Source organism: Danio rerio, chromosome 6 (assembly GCF_049306965.1).
Source record: "Danio rerio strain Tuebingen ecotype United States chromosome 6, GRCz12tu, whole genome shotgun sequence".
Lineage (NCBI taxonomy): Eukaryota > Metazoa > Chordata > Actinopteri > Cypriniformes > Danionidae > Danio > Danio rerio.
The window spans coordinates 48,999,954-49,021,310 of NC_133181.1; the positions used below are offsets into that span (position 1 = coordinate 48,999,954).

General features: G+C 33.4%; 2 protein-coding genes across 5 annotated transcripts in view; one reads left to right on the forward strand and one right to left on the reverse strand.

Moving 5' to 3' along the window:
• The window catches only part of rdh20 (retinol dehydrogenase 20), a 26,822-nt gene extending 17,051 nt beyond the window's left edge, over nt 1–9,771 (reverse strand). For 2 of the 4 annotated variants that reach the window (XR_012408195.1, XM_678508.10), the window contains exon 1: nt 2,587–3,105. Coding sequence is in view for 3 of the 4 variants with exons in the window: in XM_678508.10 (XP_683600.5) it covers nt 2,587–3,039 (453 nt within the window). In the remaining variant the exon portion in view is untranslated. Of the gene's footprint in view, nt 1–2,026; nt 2,117–2,586; nt 3,106–9,638 lie in introns of those variants that run through there. The other 2 variants (XM_073954519.1, XM_073954521.1) reach the window with 2 other exon arrangements.
• Nucleotides 9,737–21,357, forward strand: part of si:dkey-7k24.5 — a 23,058-nt gene continuing 11,437 nt past the window's right edge. The window contains exons 1-4 of the mRNA XM_001336254.7: nt 9,737–10,046; nt 13,397–13,588; nt 14,036–14,108; nt 18,450–18,632. Coding sequence (XP_001336290.2) covers nt 9,770–10,046; nt 13,397–13,588; nt 14,036–14,108; nt 18,450–18,632 — 725 coding nt within the window. The 5' untranslated portion in view covers nt 9,737–9,769. The remainder of the gene's footprint in view (nt 10,047–13,396; nt 13,589–14,035; nt 14,109–18,449; nt 18,633–21,357) is intronic.

Sequence of the window (21,357 nt, forward strand, 5' to 3'; positions counted from 1 at the left end):
AATAAGTAATGACTTGTGACCCATAAGACACAGCACTATTTTGTTTTGATGGCTCCCTTCTCCCTTTTAAGATTTCTGATCAAGTTATGACAGATTTATTAATGTAGTAAATCATTTGATTTTCATTGAGCAGGTGTATTATTCATTAATATCAATTATTCGAATTCTTATACTCACTAAGGTGCCGCTGTTTGGGCTCGATAGTTACATTACATCATCATCATTAATGTTAGCTAACCTGCAGGCTGCATTTTGCTCACGGGGCTGCGAGAAAATAAATAAAAAGAGCGGCGCTGCGGCAAAATAATGAAGAAAAAGAGAAAAGCTAAGGTCAAATAAATAAATAGATGAAAAAAGTGTGACTGCTGAGAGTGCAAGCAGCTAGGGACACCGGCTCTCGCGGCCAAAAAACAGACCGGCCCACCGGGAATTCTCCCGGTCCTCCCGATTAGCCAATCCGGGCCTGTTTGGGCCCCATGGCTGGAATTGCTAAGGGCCCCAAATTCACCCCTGCCAATAAGCAGCAAAATGAGTAAAAAAACAGACTTCTTTGGAAAGTTTCTTTGCTAAGGGGAAAATGCCCAGTAAAGGACACACAAACTGCCAAAGAATGGATCCGAAACCAATTTGCCAACAAACCAGTTGAATCCACCATGTCTGTGCAAGAAGATCAACTACTAGAGATTGCAAATGACGACAGCCTTTTGGGACCATTCGCCTATCGTGTCTTTTCTTTTCTAGAGTTCACATAAGTTTGATGTTTCCAAAGGAGTTGCGTGCACCAATGACATTATGAATGAATGAACACATGGCTTCTCCTTTACAAAAATAGAGCAATTCCAAATCAAATCTTCAGTTGTATGGCTGCTGAATGTGAGCATTAATCCACTTACTTCATATGTTGTAACGATTGTTTGCATTAAGAGGATCAGACTCAGACTTTCGTTGAGCAATAATATGTTTACGAGTAAAGGGATGTAAATGGGGCTTAAAGGTTCAAATCTGTTAACTCCCACATCATGCATTCTATGCATTTCATGTACGGATTTATCAAGAAGTGATCTATAATGTCAAACTTTGGATTAAACGCAGAAAGCACAGTATGTCTTTATGGTAGGTATTCAAATGGTACTGTACTTTTTATGGTCGTTGTGTGGAAGAGTCATCAATTATAGGTATTTTAGGATCTTTAAGGATATTTTTCTGTTGACATGTTCCTTAATACAGGTACATCTATACATTTGGTAGATCATTAATGGATCATATGTTCATGACCTTATGAACTTGAGAGAAACTGCATATGCTGGATTGCTGGTTAGGTTTTTGATCCATTGCTGATGGACTTGCTGGAGTTGATTCTATGCTTGTCATAAGCTGGTTTTTGCTGGTAATGAGATGAACAGGACCATCTTAGAACCAGCAAGAACCAGTTTAAACCAGCTTAACCAAAAGCCATGGTAAAACCTGTGTAACCAACATGTGCTGATTTTTTGGGTGACAGTAACACATTTAGACAATCAAATCAGTTGGGATCATTTATAATTCACTCACAGGGCTTATTCCCTGGTTTATTTGGGGTCACCACATTGGAATGAACCACCGATTACGCTGGTGATTGTTTTAGACTGTGCTATCAGTGCGGGTAAACACACACTCTCCCATTTACACACTATGGCCAATACATTTTTTTCATGCTTTTGAATTGCTTTTTAGAGACAATCATCTCTTAAGAAAACACTTGATGTAAAAAATTACTCTAGAGTTTAATAAAATTATATTTATTGACGTGTTTGGTGGTTTAAAATGAGCTGTAGGCAGACAACGTTGTCGCCAGGGCGGCCAGAGAGACCTTTGATGCTCTCACCGCCATCGGAAGTGAAAGCAGGAGAGGATAATACATTTCCATGCACACAAACATGCACTTTTTGTGGGCAATGGTCATGTGATCACTTATCAATCAATGTACAAAAGTGATGTAAAATTAAAATTTTCATAATTAAAAAAGAAATTTGCATAGGTTACTGACCATTTGCATAGGCGACTTTACTGATGCATTCCTTCCAATAGGCGACAACAGGGTAAAAAACATCTAATGTAAATATTTATGGTTTAAAACAACATAGCCCTTATTGTTTAAGATATTGTGAATTGATTGGACCGTGGGATCATTATGGCTTGCTATTGGTCGATCTCATGTGTCAGTTTGACAGGTTGACCCGCCCATGCGGCAAAAAAAAACATGTAAATTAATCAGAGATGTTGTTTTGGTGTAGATTACTGTTACTTTTTGTATTAATAATCTGCACGAATAACCTGCATTTAAAACAAATGCTAGCCTACGTATTTCATTAAAAAAAAAAAAAACTATTAGTGTTAAGGCTCGCTATTGGTCGAGTTTATGTGAGTGATAGATGGCCCCGCCCACGCGCCTGAAAAAGAATAATCAAACGGAGAGATGTGGTTTTGGTGTAGATTACCAAGGCAATTTTATTATTATTATTTTATTAATAATCTGCACAGATAACATTAATTTAAAACAAATGAAAGAGTAATTAATTGTGACATTAAAATTCGCATTTTTTTTACCCAGAAGAGAGCGTGGCAGTTTACTTTCAGGGTCCTCTCCAACAAGTAATCGGGACAGTCCAGAAGTCTCTCACCGGCGACCACCCCGGCATTGTTCACCAGGTAGGTCACATCTCTTCCCACCTCCTCCCGTACGAGGTCGGCTGTCCGGTAAACTTCTTCCCGTTTTGTCACATCCACCGTGTACGCGTGCGCCTGCCCCCCTCGCGCCCTCACCAGTTTGGCGGTGTCCTCATTAGCTTCCCCGTTGACGTCCCACAGCACCACTTCTGCGCCGTGTTTGGTGAACTCCAGGGCGAACAGCCGCCCCAAAGCACCCCCAGAGCCGGTTATTAGCACCAACTCGCCGTCTATGGGCTTCGTGCGGGGTCTGAACACGAGCCGCAGACAGGAGCGCAGGATGAAGTACAGCACATCCAGCAGCATCACCTGTAAATCCATTAGGAAGATCATGGCGTTGCTCAGGTATGCCTCAGTGTGGTTGACTGAGGGAGGGAATGATTTGTTCGCCTTGTTTCTGGTCTCTTTCCTCAGAGGCTGTTTATATATTCCCGTTCTCAAGAGTCAGGATTAGGAGAAAATACTTTGAGCCACTAATTAAAGTTCCTTTGCTGTGAGAATACTGAAAGACAGAGCCTCTAATGGTGATGGGAATAAAACCTCTGCTTAAAAAGAAGATTCCACTACAAATACCATTAAACCAATAAACCTAACCATTACATTTTAAAACTAGTCAATTTTAATGTTTTCTATGTGTTTTGGCAGATATCCATTTGTCAAAACTGGTTGAGTCCAGAGTCCAACGGGACCAATACAGGCTTTACTGGAACTATTCAAACTATTACAAAAACCATTAGAACTTCCGTAATGGTATCTGTTGTTTGTTTGTTTTTGTGAGAACTTGTTTTGTTGTGAGAAAAATCATATTTCATTTCAGCAACTTTGCCTTTGCTTCCCCAATGCAAAATCATTCATGTTTTTTTCTTGCATATCGTCTCGCATATCTCTTACTATTTAACTAACCCAGCTAGTGTTGTTTTTATAGCCTTAATATTTTCTGTTCACGAAACCCAAGTTGGTATAAAATCAACATTCACTCTTCTTATTTTTATATGTAGGTATATAGTCCTTGTCGGTGTTGGGTAACTTAAAGTAATAGATTACAAATTATTGACTACCACTGGAAAATTGTAATCTGATTACATTACTAATTACGTCATGCAAAAAGTAATCAGATTACTTAGTACTTTGCTTTGAAGCTATACTTTTAAAACATAAAATATACCTATGAAAATACAAAATAAACTGCAGCTCTTTTAGTAATTTAATATTCACTAAAACACATTACAATGGGTTAACACAGCAGCTTGACATACTCAAAAGACTTCACTCAAAACTTAAAATTCTCTCATCATCCACTTGTTCCAAACTTGTCCTGTCTTTTTTTTTTAACACAAAAGAAGACATGAAGAAAACTGGATATCTGTAATTATTGATATCCATAGTATGCTAAAGCACATCAGCGTTTGGGTGTTCTGTGTATATACATACACACACACACACACACATATACATATATATATATATATATATATATATATATATATATATATATATATATATATATATATATACATACACACACACACGCACGCACGCACACACACACACACATAAAAGGAAACACATGGTAAACTACAGAGGAAAATGTAGTTTGAGCTCAGATAGCAGCATTTTGAGTTTGTATTCAACAGAACCTGTAAGAAATAAGAAAACATTGTCCTTTTTACTGTTTGCTTGTGTGAACAAGCTTTGCATTTAGTGTTGTGCATTATACCTTCAAAAACACATCTTATTTTCAGATGTGAACAGGGCTTTGTGGTTTTCCAAGCTAGTAATCAAATCAAATAAACTCTAATTTGACCCCAGTTGAAGCGCATGCTGGGTAACCAGACTTGCCACAGTGTTATTGTTCATAACATGATCTACTGTCTGCTGAAAAATTCACAGTAAAACATAATGCAACATTATTGTGTTTCCTGAACCACAAAAACAATTCTGCGAGCAATTGAAAACCTGTTAGTCCAAGCTGAGCCTCTGCACAAAAGTACATAAAGACAATATCTTCTTTTTCATTTAAAGAGTGGCATGATTTAGAACTATGGAAATGTTTGTGTAGTAAGGAGATGATGCTTTTGTTTTTGTAAGGCAACATTTTATTCTTGCACATTTAACCAGTGTAATTCTGTTAGTCATGCTGGATGGATCAGATGTCTCCACCAGACATTGCATATTGACAAATCATGCTAAACTCGCTTTTCAAAGCCACCAATGGCAATTTAGTGTTCATTTTTATTTTACTTTATTTATTTATTTATTTATTTATTTATTTGTTGAACGTTTTAACAGTTTGGAATGAGCACTATCACAGACATAGAAGTATTCAGCCATAAATCTCACGATAGACATGTATGCACTCATACAAATTCATATTATGAGCCACTATATCCAAAATCTTATGAATTACTGTCATATGTTTTATGACAGTATAAACTAAATACTACATATGTCATTGGATATATCATGTATTAAAGAAACTGTCATGTTTTCAATGTTGAAAATACTAATAATCGCACTGTAAAAAAATAATTTAGAGATTAATTTTCAAAAAGCCATCCTAGCCTCAATTTTGTAACTCACCAATGTTAAATCATTATCATTTTGAATGGTTACTTGTACATATATAAAACCACAAATATATTAGATATAGAGGAAGCTGGTTAAATATACTGTTCATAATATGGTTAACAAACTAATTGTAGATAATTGTAGAAAAGTATAATGAAGGACATTTATTATAAATGAATTGTATAAAAAATGTGCCATACAGTTGATTATATACAGTACCAGTCGATGTCCATAAATTGACATCCAGCCCAAAATCTCACGAAAATATACAGATTTGGTTGTGCAAATTCATATACGAATTAGACACTAAATTTAAAAACTTACAAATTGCTGTGGGATTTCATTGGTGATATCATATAGAAAAGAAACTCTCATGTATTTTGATGTTAAACATGCTAATAATCACATAGAACTGTCACTTTTTTTAAATCCACAAATGTGAAATTAGTGTTAATTTATCATTTTGAATGGTTACTTACTCACCGGCCACTTTATTAGGTACACCTGTCCAACTGCTTGTTAATGCAAATTTCTAATCAGCCAATCACATGGCTGCAACTCAATGCATTTAGGCATGTAGACATGGTCAAGACGATCTGCTGCAGTTCATACCGAGCATCAGAATGGGGAATAAAAGTGATTTGGGTGACTTTGAACATGGCATGGTTGTTGGCGCCAGACAGGCTAGTCTGAGTATTTCAGAAACTGCTGATCTCCTGAGATTTTCACGCACTATCATCTCTAGGGTTTACAGAGAATGGTCCAAAAAAGAGATAATATGCAGTGAGCGGCAGTTCTGTGGGCACAAATGCCTTGCTGATGCCAGAGATCAGAGGAGAATGGCCAGACTGGTTCAAACTGATAGAAAGGCAACAGTAACTCAAATAATCACTTTGTTACAACTGAGGTATGTAGAAGAGCGTCTCTGAACACATTAAGCATGTTGAACCTTGAGGCCGATGTGCTACCACCAGAAGACCACACCGGGTTTAAGAACAGAAAACTGAGGCTACAATTCGCACAGGGTCACCAAAATTGGACAATAGAGGATTAGAAAAACATTGCCTGGTCTGAGTCTCGATTTCTGCTTCTACATTTGGATAGTAGGGTCAGAATTTGACATCAACAACATGAAATCATGGATATACTCTGCCTTCTGTCAACGGTTCAGGCTGGTGGTGTAATGGTGTGGGGGATATTTTCTTGGCACACTTTGGGCCCATTAGTATCAATTGAGCATCATGACAATGCCACAGCCTACCTGAGTATTGTTGTTGACTATCCATTCCTTTATGACCACAGTATACCCATCTTCTGATGGCTACTTCCATCAAGATAACACTGCATGTCATGAAGCAGGAATCATCTCAGACATCATGGATGTACAGCCGACAAATCTGCAGAAACTGGGTGATGCTATCATGTCAATATGGACAAAATCTCTGAGGAATATTTCCAGTATCTTGTTGAATCTATGCCATAAAGGATTAAGGCAGTTCTGTATACATAAAGTTAGGTAAATGAGTGTATACACAAAGAATCACAGATATATTACACATAGAGGAAACTGGTTAAAAAATATTTGGTTAAAAATACTGTTAATCACATGCTCAAAAACAAATTAAGTATATCAAAGGACCTTTATTAAGTATATCAAAGGACCTTTATTAAGTATATCAAAGGACCTTTATTATAAATGAATTGTATAAAAATGTGTCATACAATTGATTAAATCCCAGTAGATCTCCATACATTGACGTATACATTTTACTGAAATTTGTTTTTACACAAGCATCATATGCGCTTGCATGTGCCCATTTACCTCACATAACTTCTAAGCCCCTCTTACCCTCTCTTTGCATGTGAGACATGGGAATGTGTATATATGAGGCCCTACATTACAGCAGTGCCTATGGCATTGTTCTCTCTGTATGAATAGCCTCTAGCTACTGGAATTAATTTAATCCTCTCTTTTCACGTGTTTCAGCGTCAATGGACAATACTGGTCAGCTAAGGAAACATTGAAGAGGGTCCTCAGCCACTAAAAAAACACTAAACCAACAACTGTAGATGCAAAATTTTATGGCCGTAAATGTGAATTACTTTAACTGTAGGCCATGTTATTCCCATTCTTTGGAACTTCTTTAAAAAAAAAACAGCAGCACATTTTTTAAAATCAGAAGAGATAGCTCATGACTTAATGAGCAAATCCCCTTTGCTTTGATTTCTAAATTAGACTGTAATGAGCTTAACTCATCTTTGACATTTTTTACTTCTGTGGCAGGAGGATCTAAAAGCTAGTGCATGCATGGACTTTTGACCAAATTTGCAAAATAATGCTGAATTTACATGCTATCGGAGAAATGCCATAGATTTGTGTTAGAACAAAGACTATTAAGCCTAATTTATTTGATATCAAAATATTTTAGACCCAGTTTGTTTTCAGCCTTGTTCTTGGAACAGACAGACAAAAACGATACTAGGTATCTTCCTAGGAATTAATCAAATCAAACAAAGTCATATCTAAACCCAGCTGAAAAAAGATGTTCCATAATCAGGCATGCCACAATAATAGTATACAGTAGTATACAATGGTAACCTCTATCTGCATCATATATATCATGTCATGTCTTTTGAGTCTATATTTAGACATTTTATCTCATAATTTCTACTTTGTCAGTTTTAACTTTAATAGTCCTAATTTTGACTTTTTATGTAATAATTTAGACATTTTATCTTATAATTTTGACTTAAAATTATAGGTTTGACTTTTTATCTTGTAATTTTGACTTTATAAATTGTAATTTTGACTGTTACAATTGTAACTTTTTACATAGTAAAATCATAGTTATGACTCTTTAGTTCGCATTGTTTTTTTAAGTCAATAAAAATTTTATCTCATAATCCTTGACTTTAGAAATCATAATTTGGACTTTGTAAGTCAAGACGGCTTTTTAAGTCATTATTTTGACTTTTATTCTCATAATTCTGACTTTATAAATCATAATTTTGACATTTTATGTAATTTAGACATTTTATAATTTAATTTTTAAAATTATTGCTTTGACTTTTTATCTCTGAATTTTAACTGTATAAATATTTTTTTTTACTTTTACCTAACTTTTTATCTCATTATTTTTACTTTAGAAATCATAATTTGATTTTTAAGTCACTTCAGTTTTAAGTCATTTTTTTTTTACTTTTCTGTGCTCTGAATTTTTAACCTTTTGTCTCATTATTTAGATTTTAGAAATCATAATTATGACTTTCTAAGTCACTTTGGCTTTTAAAGTTGTACTTGAAAGTTTTTATTCATAATTTTGACTTTGTAAATCATGACACGGCGGCTTTTTAAGTCATTATTTTGACTTTCAATCTCATAATTCTGACTTTCAGTCATAATTTTGACTATGTAATTTAGACATTTTATCTTATAATTTAGATTTTTTAAATTATTGCTTTGACTTTCTATCTCAAAATTTAAACTATGAATAGTTTTTTTACTTATGTCATAATTTCAACTTTTTATCATTATTTTGACTTAAGAAATCATAATTTGGACTTTGTAAGTCACTACAGCTTCTTAAGTCTTTTTTTTCACTTTTTATATAATAATTCTGACTTTATAAATCATAATTTTGACTTTTTATGCAATAATCTCAAAGTCAATATTAAAAGATAAAATGTCTAAATTAATAAAAAATAAGTCAGAATTATGATTTATAAATCAGAATTATGAGGCAAAAAGTCAAAATTATTACTTAAAAAGCCATAGTGTCGTACAAAGTCCAAATTATGATTTCTAAAGTCAAAGTTATGAGATAAAAAGTTGAAATGATTACTTAAGTCAAAATTACAATTTATAAAGACAATTCAGAGATAAAAAGTCAAAGCAATAATCTGAAGTCAAAATTATAAGATAAAATGTATAAATTATTACATAACTGCAAATTATAATTTATAAAATAAAAATTATAAGATAAAAGTTCTGAGATTAAAAAGTCAAAGCTATGATTTTAAGTCATAATTTCAACTTTTTTGAGACTTTTTTTCTCATAATTCTGACTTTATAAATCATAATTTGGACTTTAAGGAATAGTTTAATTTCTTACCTAGTGGAAATTGGCTTTAATGGAATTTAATGCACATGGAATTTAATCCTCTCTATTTTTATGCATTTCAGCATCAATGGGCAATATTGGCCAGCTAAGGATCCATTTAAAAAGTCTTCAATTGCCAAAAAAAAAAAAAAGAAGCAAAAGAACTGTGCATGCAAAGAGATACAATTTTACAATTGTGGGTTCTATGCTCCTATTTCTGAAAACATATTTCACCCAAGAGACTTTGTAATGAGTTTAACTCACCTTAAAAGCCATGAGGTAAAAATAGAAAAGCAAAAAGTTCTGGCTGAGCGAAGCATGTCATCTAAAACAGGCCCAGCAAACGTCATGGTCCAGTTCAGAGGTGCGGCGAGATGTAGAAGTCAATTACATGCATGAGCTGTTCAGATGAGGCGAGCGACACATTCAGGTTGCTCATTATCATGTCAGCGTGCAGCTCCTGGATGGTTTTCTGCTTCTTGGCTCTGCTGGTAACACTGGTGTCCCAGAGCGAAGGAGGTTGTCAGGATACGGGAATGTGTTGCATCGGACAAAACCAGTCATGCATTAGTGAAGACTGGAGGAAAGATCGTTCCTTTGGAGAGTGCTATTGCGACCAGGCATGCAAGACCACATTGGACTGTTGCCACGACTATGACCTTGCCTGTCCAGGTTTCTAAGAATTTCATTTTTTTTCAGATGACATGTTTTATGAATTATACAATGGAATCAGGCTGTTATAGACCTGATCTGTAAACCGGAGGCCAGATTTTATTTACTTATATGCTGATGTGTTTGCTTGTAAAAATTATAAAAAAAAAAGTTTTAAAAAAGATGTTTCATAATCAGCCATGCCACAATAATAGTATACAGTAGTATACAATGGTAACCTCTATCTGAATCATATAAAACATGTCATGTCTTTTTTGAGTCTAAATATAGACATTTTAACTCATAATTTCTACTTTGTAAGTTATATTTTTGTATCCCTTAATTTTGACTTTGTAAGTCATAACAACTTACAAACTGAAATTAATGTTTTAACATTAATTGTCCTAATTTTGACTTTTTATGTAATAATTTAGACTTCAGAAATCTTAATTATGACTTGAATCACTACTGCTTTTTAAGTCATAATTTTGACTTTATTAATCATAATTTTGACTTTTTATGTTTCGTTTAGTTTAAACTTTATTGTCCGTTCTGCTTGACAAAGAAAGGAAAGTCTTTTTCGTTAACACTGGATTTAGGACAACAATTGCATACATGCAACAACCACACAATAACAACACTCATCAAGACAACAACATAAGTTAAATGTTTAAATAAACAAATTAGCCCCATACAAACTACTGCAGATCATTCTTGGCAACCACCACATTCACTTTAAACAGTGATCCGGTTTAAAATAACAACTGCCATTGGCACAAATGACTGTTTATAAGCATTTTTTCATGCTTTAGGAATTCTAAACCTGCGTCCTGATGGTAACATTCAGTTCAAATGCTGAGTGAAGGGGATGAGTATTACTTAAAAAAATCACAACTGCTGTTTTTTCCATAAAGGAGTCTAATCAAATCTGCAGTGAATGTTGTTTGTGACCAGTCGTCTTATTTGCCATAATTTCTTCTTGTGTTTAAGTGTTGTGTTACCAAACCATGGAACAATATTATGTGAACATATATGTAAACAATATCAATGATCTCTATGCCATGTTTAAAGTCTGTGTACTAACATTAAAACTTCTCAACTTGCGGAGGAGATAGAGGCGCTGACTTGCCTTCTTATAAACCGCCTCAACATTAAAACTAAAATTAAGTTTATTGTCAATAACTGTGCCTAAATACTTAAAATTTGAGACCTGCTCTACTATTTGTCCATTTATGATGACTGGTTTATATAGTCTAGTATCTACTGCTCTTGTTTGACACCCCAGACATAACTCTTTTGTTTTCACAATATTTCGGTGTAATTAACTTTTGCCAAACCAATCTGTAATAATATATTAAAAATATAAGTAGCTATAGAGCTTCAACTGTATATCAAATTTTGTGTCAAAACAAGCAAATTCTTGTTATATACATATATCTTTCAGCATTACCTAACAATAATAAGTAGATATCTCCAAATCCGATCACATGATCGAAAACAGGCACAATCATGTGGTTTCAGACTCGATCGGAATCAGACGTTACCTCCCGATCATTCTCATTATTTTTTTTAACACATCTATAGAAATGTTTTAATAAGTAAAAATCTTTTCCACTGAACATTAGAAAAAATCCTTAGTGTTTAGAACTTTATAAGTCTAAAATTGACTTTATTAAAGTTTTAAAAATGTCTTAAAGTTTTACATTTGACTTGGTGAAACCAGCAGAAACCCAGATAATGCTTTAAATTAAAGACCTTCCCAAATGGTAAAAAAAAAAAAAAAAAAAAAAAAAAAAACTTGCCACTGAAAAATGGTGTAGGCACTAACAAACTTACTTTTTTTCCCCCTCAATGGACTTTTCAGGCTAAAAAAGAAATAATTAATCTCTTTCTGTATTTCAAATGATGAGTTTCTGCCAATTTAAGTAACTGAAATGCTGTAATGACTGTCCAAAGTGCTTGAATATAAGGCATACAAGGCACATATATAACCTGATATAAGGCTTTAAATTGAAGACCCTTTTAAACTCTCAAATGGTAAAAAAAATAAATAAATAAATGGTGTGGGCATTAACAAACTTTTTCCCCTCAATGGACTTTTCAGGCTAAGATAAGAAAGAATTCATTTATTTTTGTATTCGAGTTTCTGCCAATTTAAGTAACTCACATGCTTTAATAACTGTCCAAAGTGCTTGAATATGAGGCATACAATGTACACTTATATAACCGTATTATATACAACCCTGATAAAGCTTTAAATTAAAGACCTTGAAGAAATGCCTATAAAGGTAAAATAAAAACTGGGGTGGGCACTGACAAACTTACTTTTATTCCCCTCAGTGCATGTTTTGGCTAAGATAAGAAAGAATGTATCTCTTTATGTATTCCAAATGATGAGTTTCTGTCAATTTAAGTAACTTAAATGCTGTACTGACTGTTGACTTTGACACACATACACCGACCTCCTGGAGAGTGTTCTTGATCTGGCCAACTGTTGTTGAAGGGTGTTTTCTTCACCAGGGAAAGAATTCTTTGGTTATCCACCACAGTTGTTTTCATGGTCTTCCAGCTCTTTTAGTGGTGCATTTCTTCTTTCTAAGAATGTTTATAAGAATGTCAAATAGTTGTTTTGGCCTCACCTAATGTTTTTTTCTATCTCTTTGATGGGTTTGTTTTGTTTTTCAGCCTAATGATGGCTTGCTTGACTGATAGTGACAGCTCTTTGGATCTCATCTTGAGAGTTGACAGCAACAGATTCCAAATGCAAATAGCACACGTGGAATGAACTCTGAACCTTTTATCTGCTCAGTGTAATTGGGATAATGAAGGAATAACACACACCTGGCCATGGAACAGCTTAGAAGCCAATTGTCCAATTACTATTGGACCCTTAACAAGTGGGAGGCAAATTTGTTGTAATTCCTACAGCGTTCACCTGATTTGGATGTAAATACCCTCAAATTAAAGCTGACAGTTTGCAGTTTAAGCACATCTTGTTCATTTCAAATCAATTGTGTTGGTGTATAGATTTTAGAATTGTGTCAATGTCCAAATATGTAAGGGCCCTAACTGTATAACCTTGATAAGGCTTTAAATTAAAGACCTTTTCAAACTCCCAAATAGTAATATAAAAATGGGGTGGGCACTAACAAACTTACTTTTTTCACTCTCAATGGACTTTCCGGGCAAAGATAAGAATGAAATCATCTCTTTTTGTATTCCAAATGACGAGTTTGTCAATTTAAGTAGCTGAAATGTTGTAATGACTGTCCAAAGTGTTTAAATATGAGGCATACAAGGCACATTAAAATGATAAACTCTGAAATATTACTTTCCTCTGATTTAAAAGCCATTGTACGTGTGTGTTTCAGCTGTATCTTGTGTGGTGAGTGAATGGAGCCTGTGGTCTGGCTGTCTGGAGCCCTGTAAACCCACACTGCGGTCCAGGCGGAGGCAGGTGATTCAAGAAGCACGTAATGGAGGTGAACCCTGTCCGTCTCTTCAGCAGACCGCAGGATGTGCCGAGTACCACGATCAGCACGGTCCATGCCTGCAATCACTGGGTACATCAATCTATAGTAATATTCTTCTTACGCAAACCCATACATTTCATAATCAGCAGTTGATACCTCAACATGTCTGAGGTCAGCTCTTTGCATCCATTATAAAAGCACCTGGTCATCACAGAAGTGTATTTACTTGTTACAACCATTATTATTGTTTTTTGCACTGAATTATTATTGCATTTGCTCCACAGTACAGGCATATCTTATGTAATCACATTATCTTTACATAGAGTGTAATCAAATGATGTACTATAATCATCTTCTTTGCATAGATTTGCTGTAAGTACTTAAGCAGCAATATAAATGCCACTTTTTACCTTGAACGACCATATAAATGGATGTGCTTTTGAAGGTTTGAACCTTCTTATTATATATGGGCCACATAAGCATTAAAATGTCTCTTCCGTAATCTTTGACCCCCTGTCCTGACTCATTATTTTATAGTCCCGGCTCTCATCACCACGGGTGGATATGGAAATGCTCGGAAAAAGAGGGAGGTTTTGGACAACATCACAGGGTGAGATCTTGACAATCTATTAACCTAGTGACCAGATATAACAACGACATAAATATACCCTAGTTATCTCCTAGCTACTTATCTGGGTTACTCTGGCAGACTGTTAGTGTTGCTATGCACTCAAAAAAATGAATTATGGCTTTAGTTGGTCCAAAGAATGTAACTATGTTTAAATTAAACAATTCGCTTATGTTTGTGTATTAAAAATAAAAGTGTTGTGTTGGAAAAAATTAGAAAATGTAAGTTTTCACATTTAAACAGCTCACTTAATTAACATGAATGAAAGGGAGTTGTGTTGCTTCTGCAGTACTGCATTTTGGTCAATAGGTAGAGTAATATCTGCGCATGCGCAGTTTCAAAACAACACAGGAAGTAAGAAGATTCAAACCACAACGATCACTCTCAGCTCGGCGCCATATTATGGGAATCAAAAGATGAAGATTACAGTACAAATTGAGAACGTGCACAAAGCTTTCCCCAATGTGGACACACAGGTGAGATTTTTTTTACATATTATGTATTTATACTGAGGCTGTGACAACATTTGAATCATAAATGTACTCTCTTGTAATACTATGTTGTGTTTGTGTATAGTATTGCTATGAAATTGCCATGTTCCCTGTGTCTTTTCCACATTATAGACAGATAAATGTATAGTTTGTTTTGCATTCCTGTGAAATTTTATACTTAGTATATATTAACTCCCCCAAAATAAAGTTGCAAACGTTGGTAGTAATAAATAGTCATGTTAGAATAGTCTAAGCTTTTCACTCATCATAGCACACGTGCTGCTGATAATGTGACAATAAAAGTGTTTTGATTTTTTATTTGATTTGATAGTCTTTATTTTAAATGAGTGTCAAGTTTGTCAAGCTTGAATGCCAGTTTTGATAACTTGCATACAATTTATTAAAATGTGGTGTTGGCACATTGTCATTTATTATCTAATTGTATTATTCAAGCCTGTTAACTTAAAAAAAAAAATCAGCAAAAAAGCATATGTGACACTTAAATAGCATGACATCTAGCATGATGACATATTTAATGTAAGCTTATTTGTTTGGTCATCTAACACGTTTAAATTTTTAAGTTTAGTAGTTTGCTATGTATATTATTATATTTTATTATTACAAATCTTTGCTCACTCACATCTATTTTCTCCCTCACAGGTTTACAGCTCAACATCTAAAGTCCCATATCTGGCTGAGGAGACTGTGGATCATCCAGGTACTATGCCTTTAGACGCCTATACACACATTAAAATGATGTACAGTAAAAATTACTAGTAATTTTAACTACTAATTACTTAGTAAATTACTAATTGTCATTTCATGTCATTTAGAACATCACCAGTGGAAAAAAAGGTGTGAATGCATCCTCAAAGTGCAGGGAGTACATGGTAAGCTATTTTATTTTATTTTTTTAAACATTTTGTATTTTCCTCTTAAACCAATTTCTCCTTTCACCTTTGATCTGTTGGTAAATGTTTTATTTTTTACCTGACTTTTTTAGGATGCTGGGCATGATGAAGCGCAAACCTTGATGTGCAACACCACCTTATGAATCTACAGTAGTTACATTAACATTTAGCCGACTCTTTTATCTAAAGTGACTTACAATTGAGGACACATTCAGCAAATCAACAAGAAGAGGCGATACACCCAAGATGTGCTAATTATACAAAAAAATGTAAGAATTAAGAATGCTTCTACATGTGGTTTGTCAAGCCCACACACCTGTGTGAAGCAGACTTCATGCACAATGTTTTGTTTTTTGTTTTTTAGATATAGGGAGTGGTTGTAAGAAAGTGTCTGTTGCAAATGTGCATAAATGGTGCAAGTTTTAGAGAGATGAATGTGTGTAGCTATTGCATGTTCTGTGATGGTTGGTCTAATTTATGGTGTAGTGCTGATCGTGTTACTTTGCTTTAAATGTTAATCTTTCTTTGAACAACTGAAGTGTTATCTGCTTTTTCAGTGTAAAGAAGGTAGTTTACAAAAGAAGACTTAATTTTTCTAAGTATATTTTTGATAAATCATTTGAAGGCAGAATACTGTTTTTGTATGTTTTTGTATTATATGAAAAGTATTATTTTGAAAAGTGTATTTTATGATGTTTTTGTAAGCATATTTTTAAAATTATTTATTGTTTTCAATTTGCTTCATACTTGTATTACTATTATTTTAATAGTATTAATATTTTAACTTATTGTAATAAGTGAAGATACAGATAAAGACAGTATTTGGATTTTATTAATCATTTTATTGCTGGAAAATGTGTAAAACTGTAAAAATGCTATTGAATAAACTCAATGAAACGGAAACTGTTTTTTTTATTTGGTTAAACATAACAATATCAATTTTATAAAAATTGAACTTAAATAACTACATTAATTAAAGCTAAATTATAAATGTTGTTTAGTTCAATCAACGTAACATTACATTACCTTTATGTAACTAACTTAAGTTCACTAAAATTAATATTCTTTCTTAAAGGTAACTTAACTCTGTTACGTGGAACCAGGGGACAAAAAAAAGTTAATTAACGCCAACATATCATTTTTTTGAGTGTGGTTCCCTCTGTAGTTGTAGGTTGTTGCTAGAGTGTTGCATGGCTGTTACTGGGTTGTACAAAATTACATCTTCTCATAAATATATTATTAAAAAAAAAAAAAAAAAAAAATATATATATATATATATATATATAAAATACTCCAATGTTCACGTTTACACATCCAGAAAAGTATGTTAGTTTTGGGTTATTTTAACGTTATACTAACATTATAGTAACATTATTTTAACATTACAACGTTAGTTTTTCTGTTAAACGGGAAAGTGTTCTTTACTGAAATTGAAAGTTAGTTTGTCTTTATTCTAACATTATACTAACATTATTTTAACGTTATTCCAAAATATTTTTTTTTCTTTTAGAAAGTGTTCTTTACAGAAGTAGAAAGTTAGTTTTTAGTTATTCTAAAATTATAGTTACATTAAATAAACATTATTTTAACATTATTCTAATGTTAGTTTTGCTGTTGGAATATATATTTAAAATAATAATTAAAAATAATAAAATAGAATTTTTTTTGGGTTATTCTAGCGTTATAGTAAGATTATAGTATTGCTATTTTAACCTTATTCCAATGTAAATTTTTTGTTAGACAGGAAAGTGTTCTTTACAGAAATAGTATGTTAGTTTTTGCTTAATCTAAACTTCTACTAACATTATTTTAACTTTAGTTTTTCTGTTATACAGGAAAGTGTTCACGGAAAGGAAATGTTAGTTTTGGGTTATTTTAACGTCATACTAACATTATAGTATTGTTATTTTAATGTTATTCCAATGTTAATTTTTTGTTAGACAGGAAAGTGTTCTTTACAGAAATAGAATTTTAGTTTTGGGTTATTCTAACGTTATGCTAACATTTATATTAACATTACTTTAATGTTATTCCAACGTTTTTCTGTTAGACAGGAAAGTGTTTTTTACTGAAATAGAAAGTTAGTTTGTCATTATTTTAACATTACATTAATTAAATAATATTTTAACGTTAATCCAACATCATTTTATTTAGACAGAGTGTCTTTGCAGAAGTAGAAAGTTACTTTTTAGTTATTCTAAAATTATAGTTACATTATATTAACATTATTTTAACACTATTCTAACGGTAGTTTTTCTGTTAGACAGGAGTGTTCTTTAGAGAAGTGGAATGTTAGTTTTGGGTTATTCTAACTTTATACTAACATTATAGTAATGTTACTTCAACGTTATTCCAACATTAGTTTTTCCTGTTAGACAGGAAAGTTTTTTTTTTTTTTTTAACAGAAATAGGAAGTTTTTGGTTATTTTACACTAACATTATATTAACATTATTGTTACTCCTTTGATATTTTTGGGTTAGACAGGTGGAAACCCAGCCAGCAATTCAACATTGATTTAATGTTAAAACAATACCAGGTATCACGGTTCAATCAATGGTCAAATATCTTTAGATTTTGCAAATTTTATACAAGTTGATATTGCTTGACTATAGAACTACAACTACAAGGGCCAGAAAAACCACCTAGATCAACCCAGTAACAGCCTAGCAACACCACAGAAACCACCAAATAATTACCCAGAGCACCATAGCAACATTCTAGCAGGCAGCCAGATTACCCTAGCTACCACTCAGAACACTCAAGCAAACGCCTACCCAGAACAGCCACACCCTATGATTATCTGATTTTTATAACATTCAATTCAAACAGTAATCTTTAAAAACAACTTAAAACATTTTAATGTAAGACGTGGCTTTGTCAAGTGATTGTGCATTTCTGTGTCTGCATGTGTTCTCCACAGTTACTGTGTGGAGTTTGAGCTCACGTCTCTGACGGCAGGTTGTCAGCGCAGCTTCAGTTCACACACTCGCTGGATGCGCTACCTGAAGGAAGGCCATCAGGTGTGTGTAGAGTGTCAACCGCCAGCACTGACCCCAGGTCAGCGATACTGCTCCGGGGATGGAGAGAACATGGGATATGACAGGTAAGAGCACAGAAATCTTTCTGGATTAAAACTTTTTGAAATTCTGTGCAACTTATGCCCAACACTTAAGACACTCATCACAGTATATAAACGATTCAGAAGTATAGCCGTAATACTTAAAGGGATAGTTCACACAAATAATTACAATTCTGTCTTCATTTACTTATTTCTTTTTCTTTTTTACTGACCTGTTTAGGTTTAAAGAATGCTACAGATGAATTCTAAAAAAAACGATTTATTATTTAATAAATCTATTTTGATTGTTTTATTGAATATGGATATCAGTGACTGCTTTTTTTCCATCATTCTTCAAAATGCAGTATCTGGTTTTGTGTTCAACAGTTGAAATAAGTTCACAAAAGTTTAGAACCACTTGAGTGTGAGTAAATGGTAGTTATTAAAATAATGATTTTTTTTTTTGGTGAACTATGCCTTTAACCAGTGTTTCTCAACCATGTTCCTGGAGGACCACCGACACTACATGTTGTGAACTCTTTTGTCTGTCACACCCATTACAGGTCTTTCAGTCTCTGCTAATAAGCTGATGATCAGAATCGGGTGTTGGTTAAGGAGACATCCAGGACCTCCAGGAATGTGGTTGAGAAACACTGCTTTAAACCTTATATGCAAATTCAGACATTAGATTTGCATTTTGATTTTTTTTTTTTTTTTTTGTAGTAGTAGGTTGCCGAATTCAATAATTTGTGTAAGTGAGAATAGTAAACTATATATTAATATACACTCACCGGCCACTTTATTAGGTACATTTTACTAGTACCGAGTTGCCCTTTAGCCTTTAGAACTGCCTTAATCCTTCTGTGAAGGGATGACTGTGGAGGCCATTTGAGTACAGTGAACTCATTGTCATGTTCAAGAAACCAGTCTGAGATGATTTGCGCTTCATGACATGGCGCGTTATCCTGCTGGAAGTAGCCATCAGAAGATGGGCACACTGTGATCATAAAGAGATGGAGATGATCAGAAACAATACTCAGGTAGGCTGTGGTGTTGACAAAATGCTCAATTGGTACTAATGGGCCCAAAGTGTGCCAATAAAATATTTCCCACACCATTACACCGGCACCACCAGCCTGAACCATTGATACAAGGCTTGATGGATCCACGCTTTCATGTTGTTGATACCAAATTCTGACCCTATTATCTGAATGTTTCAGCAGAAATTGAGACTCATCAGACATTTTTACAATCTTCTATTGTCCAATTTTGGTGAGCCTGTGTATGGAGTTGCTGTCATATGATTGGCTAATTAGAAATTTGCGTTAACGGGCAGTTGGACAAGTGTACCTAATAAAGTGACTGATGAGTGTATATTAATTTATAAACTGTGATACACCCAAAAACTCTTCATATAGTGGACTAAAAATCACCAGCAAGTAAAGACGCTGCTGCAGCAATGAACAGTTTTCTGAACTATTTTGTTGATTGTAATTAATTACAGAAATTACCTTATTATCCAAAATACATTTGATCTAACTCAGCATTCATTGTATTTTTTTTAGCATTTTCTAAACTAACAAATGATAATGTGAGAAGTATGAGAATGAATGATAATAAATTACTGTATGTTAACATGTTAATATGTATCTTCTCATGAAAAAAAGGAATTACAAAAAATGTATATCACTGCAAATGAATTTAGATGACATCATTTCTCTATTCTTCCAATATAATTTGAAATGTATTGGAAACCACTGTCTTATTTGAAATTACTCTGGCATCCATGATTCATCATATTCAAGATTTTTGAAAGATAAAAGGAACTTATTCTTTTCTATATTTACTTAAAAATAGAATTTATTACTAACAGTATCTTTTCTTTCATTATTTTGAACAAATTAATTCAATAAATAAAAATAAAAAGCTGTACATTTAATACTTGAGCAGTAAATTATGAAGTGTGAAAAAAACATGGCAAGCCATTATAAAATATCCTAACTCTTCAGAATTATCTTTCAAAATGAAGTAGGCCAGGTTGTTTGGAGCAAGGGAACATTTCGAGACTAGATCACAGCCACTAGAGGGAACCATGAGACATCTTTAAATATGCAGCAGCTTGTGTAGAAAACATCTTGTTCTGGTTTGAAGCCCTCATAACAGCATCAGGCACACATTTGATGCTATTTTATTGTTTTTGAATAAAACTATATCAATTGCCTGTTTAATCTAGGTAAATTATAAAAAAACCCTGATAATTCTGGAGAATTTTACCTTTTTTTGAAACCACATTTTAACTGGTGATGGACAAAGCACACAAATTAGGTATTTGAGTAAAAGTAGATTTCCCAATAAAGTCTTACTCCAAAAGAAAAAGCCCTCCTTTTTTAATATTACTTGGCGCAAATTACAAAAATACTTCATTTTTAATTTATTTAAGTAATAAATGTAAAGCATTTTTTGCTTATTTTTATTTACTTTGCAATAAAGTTGATAAGTGAATTGTGTACTGGAGTCTCACTCTAAATAGATTATCTGAATGAGTAAATTGTTTATTGGAGACTCACTCTGGACAGATTATTTGAATCAGTGAATAATTTACTGCAAACTCACTCTGAATAGATTATTTGAATCAGTAAATAATTTACTGTGACCTCACTCTAAATGAATAATTTGAATCAGTGAATAATTTACGGTTAACGCTCTCTGAACAGATCATTTGAATCAGTGTAAACTCTGAATTAATCCTTTGAATCAGTGCAAACTCACT